This window comes from Boleophthalmus pectinirostris, unplaced genomic scaffold, assembly GCF_026225935.1.
Source record: "Boleophthalmus pectinirostris isolate CB_2022bp ecotype Guang Dong unplaced genomic scaffold, ASM2622593v1 HiC_scaffold_22, whole genome shotgun sequence".
Classification (NCBI taxonomy): domain Eukaryota; kingdom Metazoa; phylum Chordata; class Actinopteri; order Gobiiformes; family Gobiidae; genus Boleophthalmus; species Boleophthalmus pectinirostris.
Genome location: NW_026571190.1, coordinates 2,700,815 through 2,720,317, shown reverse-complemented (window position 1 = coordinate 2,720,317; position 19,503 = coordinate 2,700,815). Strand labels below are relative to the sequence as shown.

At 40.2% G+C, this 19,503-nt stretch overlaps 3 protein-coding genes and 2 long non-coding RNA genes across 7 annotated transcripts; 2 read left to right on the top strand and 3 right to left on the bottom strand.

The window, feature by feature from the left end:
• Positions 1-4,524: 4,524 nt before the first annotated feature.
• On the top strand, positions 4,525-8,835 carry LOC129410316 (uncharacterized). 2 transcript variants are annotated; one of them, XM_055158061.1, is made up of 10 exons: positions 4,525-5,976; positions 6,190-6,264; positions 6,398-6,790; positions 6,902-7,000; positions 7,210-7,442; positions 7,573-7,751; positions 7,863-7,956; positions 8,035-8,373; positions 8,437-8,554; positions 8,639-8,835. In XM_055158061.1, the coding sequence occupies exons 1-10, from the start codon at positions 5,772-5,774 to the stop codon at positions 8,794-8,796; spliced, it is 1,893 nt and encodes a 630-aa protein (XP_055014036.1). In that variant the 5' UTR covers positions 4,525-5,771; the 3' UTR covers positions 8,797-8,835. The 2 variants fall into 2 exon arrangements, with proteins under 2 accessions (XP_055014036.1, XP_055014037.1); XM_055158062.1 differs by lacking the exons at positions 8,437-8,554; positions 8,639-8,835 and having other exon boundaries at positions 8,036-8,272.
• A 28-nt stretch (positions 8,836-8,863) lies between these two features.
• Positions 8,864-10,881, top strand: LOC129410287 (uncharacterized). Its single transcript, XM_055157969.1, has 4 exons — positions 8,864-8,930; positions 9,025-9,291; positions 9,625-9,801; positions 9,871-10,881. Exons 1-4 carry the CDS (start codon positions 8,864-8,866, stop codon positions 10,095-10,097), a joined length of 738 nt encoding a protein of 245 aa, XP_055013944.1. The 3' UTR covers positions 10,098-10,881.
• A 2,073-nt stretch (positions 10,882-12,954) lies between these two features.
• Positions 12,955-15,952, bottom strand: LOC129410319 (uncharacterized). 2 transcript variants are annotated; one of them, XR_008632815.1, is made up of 7 exons: positions 15,723-15,952; positions 14,891-14,994; positions 14,702-14,800; positions 14,215-14,534; positions 14,068-14,135; positions 13,586-13,650; positions 12,955-13,488 (listed from the first exon to the last, which is right to left on the bottom strand). It is a non-coding gene; the product is annotated as an uncharacterized LOC129410319 (long non-coding RNA). The 2 variants fall into 2 exon arrangements; XR_008632814.1 differs by having other exon boundaries at positions 12,955-13,650.
• Positions 15,953-16,525: 573 nt separating this feature from the next.
• On the bottom strand, positions 16,526-17,851 carry LOC129410286 (uncharacterized). Its single transcript, XM_055157968.1, has 5 exons — positions 17,470-17,851; positions 17,321-17,398; positions 17,183-17,250; positions 16,686-16,729; positions 16,526-16,577 (listed from the first exon to the last, which is right to left on the bottom strand). The coding sequence occupies exons 1-5, from the start codon at positions 17,768-17,770 to the stop codon at positions 16,526-16,528; spliced, it is 543 nt and encodes a 180-aa protein (XP_055013943.1). The 5' UTR covers positions 17,771-17,851.
• Positions 17,852-18,266: 415 nt separating this feature from the next.
• Positions 18,267-19,101, bottom strand: LOC129410322 (uncharacterized). Its single transcript, XR_008632818.1, has 3 exons — positions 19,002-19,101; positions 18,732-18,891; positions 18,267-18,341 (listed from the first exon to the last, which is right to left on the bottom strand). It is a non-coding gene; the product is annotated as an uncharacterized LOC129410322 (long non-coding RNA).
• Between the last annotated feature and the right edge of the window lie 402 nt (positions 19,102-19,503).

Below are 19,503 nucleotides of genomic sequence, written 5' to 3'. Positions count from 1 at the left end.
GTGCAGCTTCGGCAGTGATGCGGTCGCTGTATCGGACCCGTGGTGAGCTGAAGATTTACCGGTCAGTCTTCGTTCCTACTCTCACCTATGGTCATGAGCTCTGGGTAATGACCGAAAGGACGAGATCGCGGATACAAGCGCTCGAAATGAGTTTCCTCCGCAGGGTGGCTGGGCGCTCCCTTAGAGATAGGGTGAGGAGCTCAGTCACACGGGAGGAGCTCGGAGTAGAGCCGCTGCTCCTCCACATCGAGAGGAGCCAGTTGAGGTGGCTCGGGCATCTGTTCCGGATGCCTCCTGGGCGCCTCCCTCGGGAGGTGTTCTGGGCATGTCCCACCGGGAGGAGGCCCCGGGGAAGACCCAGGACACGCTGGAGGGACTATGTCTCTCGACTGGCCTGGGAACGCCTCGGGGTCCCCCCGGAGGAGCTGGAGGACGTGTCTGGGGTGAAGGAAGTCTGGGAGTCCCTGCTTAGGCTGCTGCCCCCGCGACCCGGCCCCGGATAAGCGGACGAAAATGGATGGATGGACACACACACATATATATGTACATACATACAAGTAACAAAACCCCCATAGTTTCATCTCACATAATCATTAACATAAACACAGTGTTCCTAGAATCAACAGCAGTGACAGTCAGTTTTCAGATAAGTTAACAGAGTCGTTCTAAAAGAGCTGAGAGAAGTTGGAGACCTCAGTGATGGAGGCAGATTGTTCCAGTCTGAGGAGACTCAAAGTGAAAGAACTTCCGACCTGCCTCCTTACAGACGGGAGGTACAGTACAGGTTAGATACTGAGAGTGTTGAAGAGAGTAAATTGTAGTAGTCAACATTTCAGATATGATGGAAAGTCAAAATAAATACTTTCAAAGATAAACATAAACGCCTTTTTTCAGGCTGTAACCAGTCAAGCTGATCATACCGTATTTTTCTGACTATAAGATGCTCCGGAGTGTAAGTCGCACCAGCCACAATATGTGCAATGAAGAAGAAAGAAAATATATATGTAAGTCACCCCAGACTATAAGTCACACTTTTTGGGGGAAATTTATTTTATAAAATCGGCTTGATTTTGAAATTGATAGAGAATTTTTAGTAATAACAATAGAAGAGAGAAGAACAGACTGTTAACGTCACATATGAACAGTTCTTCAGATAAACTATAACATAAACAACAGAACAGAACAAGTTTAACAAACTCTCCATCTCACTCCAAATCACTAAATCCATTCAATTCTTCATCCTCGGTGTCACTTCTGAACAACTTGACCTCGACCTCTGGAGGTAAACAGAGCGCCGCAAACTCTTCTGTGTCGCTGTCGTCAGACTCAGCATCAGTTCCAGTTAGAATTATTCGGGTCTTTCTGAATCCCGACAGGATGGTTTCAGTGTCACTGAAGTCCAGACTTTGTCCATCCATCCAGTGACTTCAGGAAAGTTTCATGGTGCATCCTCCAAACTTTTTCTTTCTGCTGCTCAGTTACCATTTTCGGCTGCAGATTTCATGACTTGCAGTTTGTAATCTGCAAAATCTGATTTTGATTTGGAGGCATTTGTGTTCAGTCTTCTCAGTCGTCTTTATAAGTTTGTTGAAATGTTAAATTGTTCAGTGATACAGAAGTAATGGTGCGATCGACTGACATGATACAGACAGAACAGAGGCTCTTTCTGCAGGAGACATGTGCAGTAGAGTGAAGTGACAGTGGTACAGGAGGAACAGGAGCAGCAGATACTCACACACAAGACTAGAACCTCTCACCGCTTTAGTGTGAACATTTTAATGTATACGTTGCACTGGAGTATAAGTCACAGGAAACACCCAAACCATGAAAATAGAGCAATTTATAGTCCAAAAAATAACTCACAGTGATGAGTTCTATATAAACATTTTAAGATGAATCTACATAAAGTGTTGAACAATACAGTTAGTGGTTTAATGTTTGAAAAAAAAAAATATATATATATATATATATATATATATATATATATATATATATATATATATATATATATATATATATACACAGTTGCAAGTGCCTTAACTCAATAATCATCTTGAGAACCTAAATAACACTTTATAACATCAACAACTTTGCCATCCATGTCCAGTGTTTTGGTAATGAAGACTAAATCAGGATTACAATTGTCACCTAGAGCTATAAGTATTTACCTCTGGAGACACAAAATCTTTCTCCTGTAAAGCTCTGATGGTCACGTAGAATTCTCAGCCATATCTCAAATGTACCGTTTCAAAGGTTACTAAGAGAAATGACTCCAGACTAGTGACCTTCTGCACATTTATTAGATTAGAGCATGTACAGTGTAACCCGTCCTGACAGCACAGACGCACACACGGGGCCCGCTCCCTCTGCCCGCGGTCCGTTTAGAGGTTTAGACCGAGACTTCCTCCAGAGAACTCATCTTCTCTATTTGTAAACACAAGGGCCCTCTCCTGCAGTGGGTATTAAACATTTGTCCTTGTCTCAGAGTGTGTAAGTAGATACACACTGAAATTGGGTTTAAGCTTCCTCATAACCACCACCCTTTCACACACTTTCACACAAAGAGAGAGGGGCGAGGTGGGTTGAGAGTCTTGTCACTATCTGTTCACACTTTACCTGATTTGGTTAAAACTTGTAAAACAGAATAAGCTTATATGGCATGTTTTGAAGTTGTCCAAAGTGACACCTCTCTTGAACTCCCAGTGTAGTAGGACTGGGGGATGTGGGGATCAAAATCCTGCCACGATCTGCTATTTTGGTCATTTGCTCACTTTCCCTCCTTCTCTTTGGTCAGACTCTGTAATTCTCTGAGGTGGATTTAACTAATCACAGTCAAATGTGAAGAAGCAGATGACTGACTTAAATACTAGAGAAAGAATAAAACAAGTGCACATGAATTATGATAAAAATGTGATGTGGCTCAGACATTATTGTGACATAAAGTTTTTGCTGCCACCACTTTGTATAAGATCCCCTCTTTGTGTGCGTTTGTGCTCCATACCATAGACACGCTTGTGAGCAGTGAATGAAGATTAAAATGTGACGGGTGAAAAACAAAGAACCATGATGAGTCCAAGCTTTAGAGACTTGTAATTGCCTGACTATTAACCAGAAATGTGCAGCTGAAGTGCAGACAGCTCAGTTTAAAGCTGCTGCCTCGATCAGTGTGTCCATTGTAAACTTGAGCATCTCTTATCATGTGCACTGCTCTGTCTGACCTTGTCTCTGCTCCGTTTGTCCAGAGATTATCGTCACGGCGACTCACAAACACGCTGGAGTGCACTGCTCGTGTGATAAGGCACTAGACTCTATGAGGCTGTGAAGTAGAAGAGGACGGTTCACACACTGTAGCCAGAGTGCCATCTGTGCCCGCTCATCCAGGCCCCAGGAAACTCCAGCCTGCAGGCTCCTCGAGAGCTTCTCATGTGGAGAACACCACTGTGAGCTAATCAGCCCTACATTCAAACACTGCGCCGACGGGTCTCTTCATTAAAGCATATTCCATCTATTCATTTTGTACAAAAAAACATTAGTGTATGTATGTGTGTGTGCAAAAGTCTCACTCCGAGAGCGTCAATAAGTGACATTTTGTCAGTGCCCTTTGGCGTCAATACAAAACGAAAGTAGTGCCCATTTGCGTCCAGCAATGACGCGAAGTGTTTTTCATTCATCTTAAGGAGAGTCCCACAGCGGTGAAATGTGACGAGTTGCGCTGTTCTTTTTGAGACAATATTTTCAATATTTGTTCGAAATATTATTCATATTTTCTAGTCCTGGTTTAAGACCTGGTTTAAACCTGGATTTAGTTCTGATTTTAGTCCTGGTTATAGTTCCGGTTTAGAGCCACCCGCGCACGGAAGGCCGCCACGCGCGGGACGAAACGCAGCGCGGGTGGACGAACGGGAGGTGAGCGCACGGGAGCGCACGGGAGTGCACGGGAAGCGGGCGTACGGGAGCGCACGTGAGCGCTCGGGAGGCGGACGCACAGGGATGGCGGATGCGCACGGGAGGCGGACGCACGGGAAGAGGCGCTGCGCTGGAGGCAGACGCACGGGAGGCGGGCGCACGGGAGGCGGGCGCACGGGAAGCGGGCGCGCACGGATGGCGGTCGAGCACGGGAGGCCGGTGCACGGGAAGCGGGCGCGCACGGATGGCGGTCGCGTACGGGAGGCCGGTGCACGGGAAGAGGCGCTGCGCTGGAGGCGGGCGTACGGGAGGCGGCCGCGCACGAGCGCGTATAGCAGTAGGACTCTTATCTCTGCCGCTATTAGACAGCGACCGGAGAATCATTCTAGAATTTGTAGGCCATTGATTCTGACTGACTATAAGAAGTTACCATGGTTACCACTGACACGGAACTCTCAAAACATCGAATAACTTGATGCTTTTAAAGTGGCTTGTGCAGTGTTTGTAAAAGTAGCCTATTTTCTCATGATATTGTTTTGTCAGTAAATTCTATTAGTGGTGATTTAAAAACAAAACTAAACAACTAAACATGATTCCCCCCCCCCCCCCCGTTATCGTCATTTTCGACACTACACTTCCCATAGTTCATTGGTTTGGTAAGGCGCCAGGTTCATCGATTGTAATTTATATTTACATTTTTATTAATTAATCTTACCCTTCGCCTTTATTACTCCCTTGTGTAAAATATCCGTACGTGGAATATTACAAATTTTATACTTAAAATATATTCATAATGCCGCGCAAATGACGTCAGCGTCCACGACTCTCCTATCCCAGTTCCCGCCATCTCCCACCAGCATTTGCTGTTTTCCGTTTGTGGAGGTAAGTAGCACATTATTTCAGAATCTTAAGAATGCATTAAAACGCGATATATTATTAATTTATGAAAAGCCATAAAGCCCCAAATGACTCGATGGGTAGTATGATTACAGCAGGTAGAATTTTACAATGTTTCAAATGGAGGACAAACATAAATCTGACAGATTCAGTGGTTTTGGAAAGAATTTCCATACGTATTAATAGGACATTTTTGATTATCTTTAGGCTATTTGTTTGGTCGACAAGAGATATAAATTCTTCCATACTTGTAGACAAATCTTCTTCCATAAAGAATTTATCGACAACTATCAGATTTAGATTCAATTTTTTTGTCATTACACTTGCATAAATACAAGGTCATGTATAAACACAAGGTAAGAAAATGTGTTTTAGCATCTCATCAGAAGTGCAAGGAACAGCAAGTACGATATATACAAAATGTGGAATATATATACAGAATAGAATAGAAAGAAAGAATAAGAAAGAAAGACCAAAGCTTAAAGGCGAACAACAGTGATTTCATAGGGCCAGTAATTACAGAGATATGAACCATAAATGAGGTCAACAAACTACAATTTGACAACTAAACAGCAAATACCACCATAGGATTTGAACCAACAGCTTCATTTTAAACTAAAGGATTAGAATTAGGTATGTCATAGAAAATTATCATGGCACATAAACTCCACCCGTTTATAAAGACTTAATTCTTTGAAATTGATGTAATGCAGTGATTACCAATGTATACCATTCTTACCTGTGCAATCTATGTTTTTTTTTCCACCCGGTCCAGCACATCATCAGATCTGTATTTACTAGGTATACATTAGAGCACAACACAAAGGCACTTTTAAGAGCCCATCTGTCTTTCTGTCTGTTCTGCTTTTCTATTGTATTGTGGTTCTTTCTCTGTGTCTTGTTCCTGTCGCTTGCATATCTCTGTCTTTGTCACTGTCTTTGTCAATTTGTTGTCTGTTCTGATCATCATGAGCGATTCGGAGCTGCAGGAGTTACTGCAGAGTGAGGTCAGTGATGATCTTAAGGGGGTTGATGAGTTCCTCTGCAAGCTGCAGAAGGAGGCTACTGCTGTTCAAGAGGCTGCAGTGCCAATGGTGAGGTGGAAGAAAAGGAGAAATGATGGAAGCCTTATCTGTACAAAGCCACGATCAAATAGGAAGCAACCTTCTAAGGGTGAGTGGTGTTCTTGCACAAAAAATGTACATATTTTCGCATCAGTGCTCAGATTTTATCTTGGCATGTGTCTATATATGGTACATGCATTTATATTTCTAATTGTACACCTTGTTTTAATTTTGTTGAAGTGTGATATTTCTTAACTTCTATAATACTTCTCTTATTTTTTGGCAATGATCAGTACAGTGAATGATATTCTCTGTGTTACAGCTGATTGTAGCCGCCTGCCTCAAGCAGATGCTGCTCCGAACCTGACTGAGGTGGTCTTCACTCCTGAGACAATTGGTATGATATTTGTCAGTCATTAGCTTAATGTAACATATTATTGTTTTCTCATGGCATGGTTTTGAACAATACTTAATCCTCCTTATTTATTATCCTTATTTATTTCTACTTTTCTTTGTACCTCTTTCATCAGAGGAGTTTATGCTGGAGCTCCAGCATGCCTTAAGTGATACTACAGTGGATCAGTTGGAGGAAGAACTACCTCATCAAACTTCTCCTCAAGCATCGTCAGAGTGGAGCAAACGAAAGTGCATGTTTGCTGAGAACTGGAGGACAGAAAGACCACGCCTGGTAAACACCATTATGGCAAATCAACACGTGGTTCCCAAGACTTGCCAGGAATGTTGGAGCAATGCTGCTGTCGTGCGGTGCCGTGACTGCCGTCCACACCCTTTCCTCTGCTCTGAGTGTGACCGCAGAATGCACGATAGATATCCCCTTCACAACAGGGAGGCCACTATTGCTGGCTTTTATCAGCCATTGCCCCCAACCAAAGTCATCTGCAGTGGGGCTCTTTGCCATTATGGTAAGCTTGTAAAAAGTGCTAAACCATATACCTATATACAATTTGCAGCCCATTCTGGATTTGTCCTTGATTTGTCCATAATCTGGGTGCTAATGGTTTTTTACATTTTAGATCGTCTTGTGCCTCTGGAGATACCTGCTACAATCTGTGGTTGTGCCAGCTCCCTAAAGCTCAAACCAGGAAAGCGTGTGGCTGTGGTTACAATGAATGGTAGGAATCAGTGTATTGTTGAAAAAAACTTACACTACAGATATTACACATGTTTTTATAACTTAATTTTGTATCCTACAAAATAATGCTACTGAACAGAAAGATTGTTGGGACTTATAGGATAGGATGTAAAACTAATACAAATTATAACACAAGTAGTAACTTGAAAAATATTTGTATATATAAAAAAACATGTTTTATTTTTTAAGGACGACATGATTTGAGTATTCCAGAGCTCGTGTGTGACAGTTGCTGCACTACATGGTCTGCAGGAATTGATACAATTCTGGCCAGTGACTTCTGGCCAGCAACACTCAACTTTGCCACTCTCTTTGCCACTGATGTGTTTGCAACTTATGAAGACATGAAAATGGCAGCACCTGGCTTGTCTTGTCAGGCATTCTTAAGAATGCTTGATCTTAGAACTGTCCGTTTTGGCCGTGTACGTAATTTATTGTTTATCTCTCTCTCGCTCTCTCTCTCTCTCTATCTCTCTCTCTATCTCTCTCTATCTCTCTATACACAGTATGTGTGTGTTTATGTGTGTGTGTGTGTGTGTCTTTTTTCATTAGATGGGGAAGATCTCTGCTGACACCTTCCTGAGAAGTTTTTTTGAGTGGGAGGCTGTTAAGTATGGGCTGGATAGGTGCTGTAAAGAGGAGCCCTTTACTTGTCCGGCCTGTAGTCCAGATATGCTTGCAGTTTCTGTTGATGGAAACCGTAAGCATTACCGCTTTAAGAGTGCATCAAGGTAATAATAAATAATTGTAAACTGTACATACAGATAAAATATCACAATTCTTCTTATATGAATTCAAAAATGTTTTCAGCTAATTTATTACTGTTCCTATATTCTTTTTAGATCTGAAGAACCAGCAATATTTGATGGAGTTTTCCTTGCAAATGATAATGATGTTGCAAATTTTGTGAACTATGTTCACAGCAAGGCCAAACATGTATTGTTGCTAATTTTAATCTATAATTTAAAAAAATCTTCAAATATCAAAATAATTTGCATTTCTCATTTTTACTAGGTGTCTGGAAGAGGTATTTGTGGTGGCGAGTGGTCGGCAGCCAGAGAAACCTCCCGCAAATCTGCCAGCAAGCTGGATGAAGAGGGACTTGAGCTAGCAGTGTGCCGGCATGGAGTTCTTCTCTGTGCACTTAACATGTACAGGGGGGAAATTTTTGCTTATCCTTTGTACCTCCAACAAAAGGTCACAAACAGCACCTTTTTTTGCATGGATGTTACCTGCAAATATTGGCCATACCTAAAAAAGGTCTCAAAGCTTTGTCCAGAGCTCCAGGCACTGCTCAGCATGAAACCTTTTCTTTCCGTGTTCCATGCAAAAGCTCATGACTTCAAATGTGAAGTAAGTGAAGTTACAGAATGAATCCTTGTTAATCCCTCCTGTAACCTTCTTGTTTTCAAACAGGTTAAATGGAGTGGAGCATATCAGGAGGGGGCTGGCTTAACCCTTGGAGAGGAGGTAGAACAAGTTAATGCCTTCCTCTCTCGCATTGCTGTGACAACAAAGCATATGTCAAAAGCAGGTGACATAACACATACTTTAAGAGTGATTCATTAACAGTGTATATAAAACTCCCAATGAGTGACGAGCTTCCTTTCTGTTATAGGGCGTTCTGACATGTTAACCCTTATGGCCATACGGTGGAATGATCACAAGTTTGAAAACTTGGCTGGATCCTTGTCCCGCAGATATCTGAAAGTAATAACTATTATATATAGTGTGTTAATGACATACCATATCAAGAACATATCAATTTTTGATTGATTGCATTTTTACTTACAGACCATAAAGATGTTGGATGAAAAAGAAAAAATGCTGGAATCCACAAAAAATGAACTTTTTGCTCACTGAGGTCCAGTTAAAGGACTGGGTAGCTGATGTGAAGGAGTGGGCTGAATGTGAGAACTGTCATACATATAAAATAATACATGTTCTGTCTAAATTGAGATTATGATGTATATTCATGTTACTATGGAATTTTTTTCTCTATAGCAGCAACCACTCCAACAGATGAAGATGCCTTGGAAAGTAAAATTGAGGGACTGGTAGCAAGCATCAAGAGACGCACGCAGCATTTGTACAAAGACACAGACGGCTGCAAAGCTCGAGCCAGGGTCCGACGCAAACTCAGAGAGGAGAAGCGGATGTTATGTACTTTGATTGAAGAGTATAACACCCTGAGCTCAAGCGCAGAGGCTCTGTGCATTGACACAATCCTCAGAGAAGATGTCGCATGGCCATGGCAGGACAACCAAAATGGTACATTGTTCACAATTTAGTCACTTGTTTCCATAGTTTTTCCCATAATACATTTACTTCAGTTAGCCTGGAGACATAATAATATTCTTTCTATTTAGATACAAATTTAGACACACACATCCATTCATACATATTCACACCCACACACGATTGGATGTGTATAGTAAGCACTTGTTATTAACTATTAATTGATTTATAATTTTACAATTAACCATCATGAAAAAAGTATTTAGCTTTCAATTTGGAGGAAGTGCTGCTTCTACATTTTACTTGATTTTATCACATACTTTATGCATTTTAATCAGTAATGATGATTACCTTTATGCTATTCAGATCATGTTACCATTAGGACAAAGAGACAAGTCTTTGACCAAGTCATGGGAGTGAGAAGACTGCAAGAAGAGAAGAAGATTCTTGTTGCTGAGATGGCTAAGCACTGGAATTATCTCCTAGCTCGTTTTGGTTGGCTGAAAGAGCATTCTGACCGGGTCTCTAAACTTCCCCTCCAGAGTATGTAGTTTTATGAAAAAATATAATGATTAATTATTAGTAACTGTTTTAAATTTCTTTTACTTTTAGATACTCAGGATGTACTCACTGATGAGGCCCTGAATGGCATGCAGGCCCTATTAAAAAAAAAGTTGTGGAACATTCGGCAAAAAATACAGGATGTGAGGCACTGCTACTTGAGCATTTTTACTGGAGCAGAGTGTGACTTCCTACAGATGACTTCTGATTTTCCAGACAGTGACTTGGACAGTGACTTGGACAGTGATTTGGACAGTGATTTGGACGACATGTACTAAAATGTAGTTCTATAGACCTTAAATTGTTTAATTCATTTATCGGTCGAGGGTGTCCTCAGTCCACCAAAGTTTGTACTAGTTGACTAATTTTTCTATTTGTATTATAAGGATTTATATGGATCAGATCAGAAAGGAGAAGGCTTAGAGTGAGTTAGTTTTGGATTTAGGAATCAACTGTGAGTTAAAAGGGCCCATATTTACGCTGTTTTCTGGCCTATGTTTTATGTTACATGATTTTATAACTTTAGTATGTGTATGGGGTTTCTACAGTTTTCATGTTTTTGTCCTTATTTTGGTTAATCACCTCATCTGTGGTTTAGGGCTGATACATGTAGTTACTATGATTAACTGAGATTCAGGAGCAGGACCACGCCTCAGCCGCCCTCTCCTCTCACCAGCGAACCACAACTCATCTCGACTACGCCTCTAATTTCCCAGAAGCCTTTATGTAGCAGCCTTTCCCATCATCCCAGTTTGTCTGGGCTAACTCGACCCCACCCTCCCATCCCCTATTTTGTCTTTCAGTCATGATACCCCTACGGGGAGGGTCCCGTTCCGACTGGGCCAATTGTAGATTGAGACGGAGCCCCCACCTAGAGTCTCAACCCAGCCATCTCTGCCCTGCTTTGTACATTATCAATAAACTTCTTCGCACTATGTTCTTGGCGTGGTCCTAGCTAGTGAATGTCTGGGTGTGTAAAGTGACAGCCTGCTGTTTTAGAGCAGCAGAAACATTAGTATTGTGTTGTATTCACACCTTTTATGTTGAATAACTATACATTGACAGCCCACAGACTGAAAATAAAATCAATATTGTACATCTTTGTCAGCAAAATTATTTTGCTGTGTTACTTTCTTCTCCAATAAAACACTCAGCTAACTGAAAAATATGAATTGATCCTTTGTATTCATTCCTATAGTAGATTTTTGAAAATGTTACATTTGATATTGTCATGTTACAATATATTCCTACAATAATGATAACATTAATCAACATATATGTTATGTGTATATTTTTTGTCTATGTATATGTCAGCATTAGGACAACAGTGAAAGTGCCTACATTATATATCCATGGTATTCAGAATGAGGAAAAGCAAAGACCATAGCAAGAAGGAAGGGTATATATGAGCCGTCTGTCCTAAGCACCAGTAAGAGACAGAGAATATATAAAAAGCACACAGATTCCACCAAGCATTCATGCAGGCATGCTACTTATAAACTATAAATGTATTATTTCCATGTGAAGGAGAGTACAAAATGCATATAAGCACAATATTGATTTGTTATTATTATTATAGTGGTGTACACATTAGTGCCTAGCCCATAATCCAGACAAAACAATAATATGTCCATGGAAACAAGCAGGTGGTGTTGCCTATAGCAGAAATGTTCCATAGTAGTGCAGTGCACCCATAAATCCTTTGAGTGAGAGGGGTTAGCCAACACAATGTGATACAATGTTTCATTGTAAATGGTAAAATTTACAATGAATGCAAGTATGTTTCATTTTGGTTTTGTTCTGTTTACAATAGGCCGACATGGAAAAAAGATCCAGCAGCCATGATATACCGGGTACTCTTGAACACTGTACTGAAAAGAGGAATCTATAAATGAACTAGTAGGACACATGCAGAGACCAGATCCAGCTTGATGTGCATGGGCTGGAGCATGTGTATAAAAACCATCATCATGATCAGCACAGGGAAGAATATTCAACAACAATTCTTCCTCACATTAAAAGAAAGATAAAAAAGTTATTTCTTGGGTATCATGGCTTCCATCATCCATAATACTTACATAGGGTTAAATTCTTACTGGAGACATGGCACTGCCTGAACCTGTTTAACACAAGTCTGAAAACAGAAACAACAGAATTATACGCACCTTTTGCAATTATCATTCATGCTCAAACACATTTACATTATGACTGTATGTCCGGTCGTTAATGTATTTGTTCAATGGCCTTCTCATTGAGTAATGCACTTAGTTAAGAGGAAATGAACACAAGAACTTCTCTATTTCCACTGGACATGTCCACTCAGTGTATGATCTATTCCTTTCATAGATTTATTTATTTATTTATTATTAATTTTTTTTTTTTTGTAAGTTTAGTCAAATTGTAGTTCTTTAGGTATATTGGTATATCATGAACTTCCAAGATCATGTGATAAGTCCATCTTCCACATATTGTAAAAGGAAAAGGAATCAGAAGTGCAATGTTATATATATAGGGTGACCAAGGTGCTCCCTTAGTCACACTGTAGAAGATAAAACAGAGCTGCACAGGTGCATCTAAGCCTAAGGAACATGTGTGAGAGCCTCTGGGCATGTCTATGTCACATCAGGAGGAGGGGTCTGTGTAAGATCATACTGTCACCTGTGTCCCACACATCAGAAAAAAGGCCTATGAGCCCATATTTAGACAGATGCTGCTGTGACATGAGCCCTAATAAGAGACAGAGGATTTATGAATGCTATAATAATGTATTTAAAAGAAATATTCACCAAAATATGTAGATAAACTTTTTTTTCTGCAAGATGATGTTGAAAGCATCTGTAAAACGTAGTCTATTTTGCATAGTGTATTTTGCTCCACTGAGAAGAAAATGATTATGGTGCATTAAATAATGGAAACAATAATTCAATCCATTAAAAGTAACTTTATTAGCCAAGCTTGTTGTTTTGCTTAACCACAAAAAGAACTCAACAATGAATCACATGTAATCACTAATGTAAACAGTTTGTACATACGCCTACACAATTTAAATGCCACTGGCTAAATAGCAGTTGTAGCCCTATAAGCTATTACTACTTCATAGCATCTGATGTAGGCTACTATTGTTGCCTCCAATTATTTGTTTACTAGTTGACAACTTTAAACAAAGTCAGAATATTCCTTTCAAAGAGAAGTGTGCATCAAAGGCAGTGTCGAGGAGGTGGGGGCAGTCTTTTAAAGGTGATAAGTGTGTCCAAATTTCTAAAATGGAGGGGGAGAGAGTAGGAGGAGCAATGGCGAAGGTGCTTTGTCTAAACTGTGTGAATGAGGAGGTTTCAGTCAGATGGAGAGCCCGTGGGGTTGTTGTAGAACCTGTGTGATGTGGTGTTTGGTTCAGGTGTGGGACCTAACTGACTCAGGGTGCATCCTAGTTTCAAAGGGGTGCAAACAATACTCTTCCATTTTATCTGTCATTATTTTACATACAAACACTTTTAAATGAGATTGCTCAGCATCCTTTTGTACCCCTGTAGACGTGGGCCTGGTGATTAGTCAGACAGCCTCTTTATTTTTCCTGTTCACTCCTTCACCTTTTCAGATATAATTTCTTCAGAGATGATCCTTTATTGCACTTATACAGTTCTTGCCACAGTGATCCCAAGGGTGTTGTCTCTGAACAGAAAACCCATTCATTTTTTTTGCCCTGACTGGTTGCTCTATAAAATAAAAAATGCAATCACATCATAGATTGCAATATATTTTAAATAACCTCTTAGCAAACACCTGCCACACTTTCTTTTGGTGGGGGGAATAACCAGAAGTCCTCAGCGTAGTCTGTTAAGGGAAAAAGACAGAGCATTGTGTTAGTACAGTGAAAAATGTATGCAAACATGAAAGTAGTAACATACTGGGCCAATGCCAATGGTCAAAATTTTCAGTTTTTCGGTATACAGTTAATATGCCTAAACTGAACTAAATTATATATTAGGTAGTGAAATTTATTAATTTATTAATCTCAATGCTATTTATTATTTTGTTATTGCTATGTACAGTGCAGATTTGGCCGCTGATTAAATGTTTGTTTTTGGGAATAAATGTTTTTTTTATTACTTAATTAATACATATAAATTATTATAATTATATATTTTTTTTCACACAAAAAAAATAGCAAGAGCAATATTTGATTAAGGATGTTTAATGTTCTTCGTAACAAACAAAACATTAGCTGGTACACTGTACCACACTGATCACCTGTTTAGACGGGAGCAGGTAGCACATTCACATCAGTTGAAGCCTTCATTGCCGAATACAGCCTCAAACTGCAATGACAAACAGAGACAGGAGCAATGTCATAAATGTAAATTATGCAAGCATTATAATGCAATGCGTCCTCTTCACCTTTGGTGTGGATGAAGATGTCTTGCTGAATCATTTGATGAATCTTTCCGCCTTGAAAATCCCTCTCAAAATCTGAAGATGTTTCTTCAGTCACAAGATAGCTGCTGACATGTGACACCATAGAATAAAGGCAGAAAATAAATAGAGGAACTTCGGTTCACATGTACATGTAACGGTGCACAGCACCACAGAGAGCAGTCACTTGAGACATTGCCTCTGTTGAGCACTTGGGATTTCTTAAAGAACTCAAGGTTGGCAAATTGCTGAAATCTGATCTCCTCTGTCCTACATTTGGATAGAACATCTTGGGTGGCGCATTACTAAAAAAGAGAATACAGTTGGTTGTTATAAATAAATATTCACACTGTTAATGACAAATATTTTCTCTGCTATGTTGCAGCACCATTGAAAAAAGTCACAATAACTTAGACTGAGGGTTGACCTACATTTGTCTATTTTAATAGTCATTTATATTGATTGTAATTACATGATGCTTCTCATTCCCATGCTTATCTTGCTTGCAGCACTGTGATTTACCCATTGTTGGACAAATAAGGGTCTGACAGTCTGACCTCACCTCCGGTGTCTTTTAAGCAGGCCATGTTTATGAAAAGAGATGCACAAATTATCATTATATTCCATAGCTGTTCTATCTCTGAGTACACACACTGCTTACCTTCTCATTGTGCTTCCCAAGAAAGCATCACCAAATATACAGCAGTCTACCACGGAGTTCATTCATTCTTTTTGCTTACTGACCCTGGTTTGTCTGTTCTTTGTCTGTATGTCAAAATAAATAAATACAATTAGACAGTCGCATCTGGACAAATATAAATATAATACAGATAGCAAACATACATTTTTAAAAAGGTCAAGATACCTGCTGCCCATTTATGCCTGACATCAAGCAGATACTATGCTCTTGCATTCATCCTGAGTGCTCTGTTTAGAAATAAGTGATCCCTGGGTTTAATCTGACCATAGTGAAACAGTTATGCTAAAACATGTTGTATTGCACGTCACTGGCAGTGGTCAACCATTTCAATAGTTCAGAAAAAGGCTAAAAATATGGATACATGGGTGTGTAATGAAATAAAACAGCAAGGAACACAAATATGCCTTGATATCTCACAAGCAAATGACAGCCTTGAGCAGGCAACTTCAGATTGTTGTACCAAGGGATGTTACAGCGGCTTAACTTGCCATCATTCCATCTTGAGTACAGATGAAGACTCAAACAACATATTTTAAAGCTGATGACTGGTTACGGTAAGATTAATGTAATGGCCAAGCCAAATTCATTACTTTGTCTAGATTTGTCTGTCATCGTCATACTTGACAATGATTGGGAATAGACATACTGTATTACTGGCATTGCATAGGGAAGTGTGCTTATTTTTGGTGAGAAATGTTACGTTAAAATCTGACTGTAGTATTACTAAGTACATTCATGCTGTTGCTGCAAAACATAATTAATAAAAGTGTAATTTCTAAAGCAACATACTTACATTTAGCACAGGTCTGTCAACTTCTCTTTCTTTATCATCATGTCGAGAGGACACCACAAGCCAGACACAGTGTACAGAAGAGGCTATAACATCAGGGTCTCCTGGTGGGTTCTCTGAATGAAGGATCATCAGAGTTTCATCAGTGGATTCATTTTTTTTTGGACCTGTGAAAAGCATTTTTTAAAAATAGCTCTTAGAGTAAAGCAAATACGCAAAACATCTGTGTAAGTTTTACCTTATTCAGAGGATTAGCCTGTTGACAGGACCATAGTAGTTCACTGCCCCTGAGAGGTGAAAATCTGACTCGCAAAATATAACATACAGACTTGCTCTATGCCCACTAATGTTAACACACTAACAATTACTGCCCCTGCCACCTCCATTAAATACTGTTGATCAGTAACGGTCTTCTACAGAACAGCAATAGGTTGTAGTCAAGTTAAGATTTGATAACTTGAAATATAGGTACTATATGAAATGTTCTTGCTTAACTGCAGTGTTGTTGTCTAGGATGGGAGCCTCTTCAATCTTTTGTCTGAGGGGTGTGAGCAGTTATACGCTGGAGTGGAATATCTATAACTTCTCTAAACCTAAACAAGGATTTTGAAAAAATGTCAGACTACAAAGAATAAAACAGGTCTAAAACTGTATATGGTAAGCATGACTGATTTGACTGTATATCCGCAAAAAACAACAACAACAATACAGAGAAAATGTTTATTTTAATTGTTAAACGAACTGCAACTACTACTAGAATGATGACAACAACCACGACGACTACTACTACTACTACTATTTTACAATTACAACAAATACTGTGCTGCTGGTTCCCAGGTGTCATCCCACACCTTACCACTGCAAACAGTATAAGACAAAAAAAAAAAAAAAAAATCAGCTTTTTTAAAAAAATTTTTTTAACTAAGTTCTAATTAAGTTACAATTATTTGATAGCACATCACTTACCACTCAGGACATGGTGACCATCGGATTTTGACTTCTGCTTTTCCCTAAAAAAATTGCATTATAATAATACTGAATGCATTTTAAACCATGAAGAAAAATAGCATAATCTTGCTTCATAATACACATCATAAACCTGGCCTTATAATGTTACTGGAGATATATCCTGATATAAATGGGGATGATATAAAAGTTGAAAGAGTGTGATATAGTGCAGCCTCTCAGTTGTGAGGGGAGGCAGACAGATGTCTTAGCTAAGTCTAGAGTTATTTAAAGCAACAACACGTAATTTTCTGGAATCCATGGAAATAGAAAGTTAATAATATTACAGTCAAAGAAACAACATTTCCATGGAAAAAAAGCAGGAGATTCTCCTCCAGGCAAAGTAAGACTCAGTAAGATTTTGAATGTTTTACAGTGTAATAAAATATATGTAAAGGCACTGCAGAGAAACCTTCAACATACTGCTCAACTGGTCTGCAAAACTGTCATATACTTACATTTGAAACTCTTTTGTCCACTACTTTTTCATAGCGAAACACCTTTTGATATTTGTGTCTTTTACATTCTACAAAAATAGATAAAGATAATAATGAGCACTGTACCCATATAAAAACAAAAACTGTTCAACAACTAACCTTTCACATGAGGTCTCTTTTTTGCCTGTTTTTGAGTTTTCTGGGTGGAGAAAGAGGGTGGAGATGAAGGAGTGCAGGCTGAAAACACAACAAAACCAGAATGAGAAAAGGAAGACTAGCGAGATGAGAAAGGCAAGAGGATGGAAGACCAGTAGATGGTGGAGCAGAAGACAGCGGAGCAGTGGATCTTAAAGCAGAGGACAGCGGAGCAGTGGATTTTGGAGCAGGGGATCGTGGAGCAGTGGATCTTGCAGCAGAGGACAGCAGAGCAGTGGCTCTCGGAGCAGTGGATCTTGGAGCAGTGGATCTTGGAGCAGGGGATGGTGGAGGAGTGGCCAGCGGAGCAGTGGATGGTGGAGCTGAAGATGGGGGAGCAGGGGATGGAGGGACCATAGGGTCAACAGGGACAAGATGAAGTATAATAGTTTCTGCTGCTTTCTCAGGGGGCATTGAGGCAGGGGTTGAAGGGAATGGTAGAGCAGGGGATGGTGGAGCGGTGGATGGCAGAGAAGTGGACGGTGGAGCAGTGGATGGCAGAGAAGTGGACGGTGGAGCAGTGGATGGCAGAGAAGTGGACGGTGGAGCAGTGGAGTGGACAGTGGATGGCAGTGGAGCAGTGGATGGCAGGGAAGTGGACGGTGGAGCAGTGGATGGCAGGGAAGTGGACGGTGGAGCAGTGGATGGCAGGGAAGTGGACGGTGGAGCAGTGGATGGCAGGGAAGTGGACGGTGGAGCAGTGGATGGCAGGGAGTGGACGGTGGGAGTGGATGGCAGGGAAGTGGACGGTGGAGCAGTGGATGGCAGGGAAGTGGACGGTGGAGCAGTGGATGGCAGGGAAGTGGACGGTGGAGCAGTGGATGGCAGGGAAGTGGAGTGGATGGCAGGGAAGTGGACGGTGAGCAGTGGATGGCAGGGAAGTGGATGGTGGAGTGGCATGGTGGAGAAGTGGATGGTGGAGCAGTGGATGGTGGAGAAGTGGATGGTGGAGCAGTGGATGGTGGGGTCTGTGGTACAACTAGTCCTGCAAACATTGGAATACAATTACAAACTCAAACACACACAGGTACAATGCATATTGTTTTCATAAGTGTTCTATTAAAGCAAAAAATATGTCCAATGATCTCCATTGGGTTTTATAATCAGATAAAAGCAAAGTGTCTGTTCCTGGCACTAATGCAGCACTCAGCACCAGACTGAACACCAGCTTGAGCTCAAAGTAGCAGCTCTGCCTACAAAAGCCCCTTTGGACAAAGATCTTTCTTTCTTCAGACTCTGGAATGATGCTGTTATGATTGGGGCTATTGTGTGGTATGATGGTTGTATCTTTGTGTAGTTTTTGGTAGGTCTGTTTTTTCTATATACACCCTTATGTAATGCTAAAATTTCTACAATTATAAAACACAAATCTTACTTTTAAGCAGGTGCTCATAAAGTTTAATCATTTTTTTTATTATCTCTTCCGCTATTGGGTCGAGGTTGAAATGGTGGAACATGTCTGCCAAGAACCCCTTCCTCTTAGGCTGCCCAATGAACAAAATTGGGTTTTGCCCAAGTTCATGCAGCTTAAATGTCTGCAAAAAAAAAAAGATTATAGCAAGTTAATAAAGATTACTAACAAATTAGTTGTTTTATTCATATTTATCAGTGATGTGACGAGCAAAAACAGACAAAATGAACTTACAGACAGTTGGGCAGACTTGACAATTCTGCCAACATTCCTATTTTTTTTTACTCCTGTGGCCCATCCAGACTGCTTTATTTTTTCTTTCTGCAGGTGGACCTTTCCACCTTGTGGAAGCAAGACAAGGCAGGCCCCACAGGTTTTTCGAGCCAAAGGGTTCGCCTCCCCACATGAGGGGCAAGCCTTCACTTTTGGCCTTGTCATCATTTTAACTAAAAAAAAACAACCAAACAAACAAACAAACAAACAACACAGTGTATATAACAGGTGTTCATCCAAAAAGTAGTATTTTGACAAGTGTAGCAATTTAGAGCAAATAGAGATAGGGATTGTGTACAGAATGTTTACCTAATACTAAGCCAATGAAAATGAACATTTTAAAATGCTAAACTTAAAAATGATTGTAACACCATAGCGTGGATTTACAGTCATACAGTATCGTATTGTTCCACGGCTGTATTGTTTACTTTTTTTTTTTTTTTTATGTTGCTTTATGATAAGT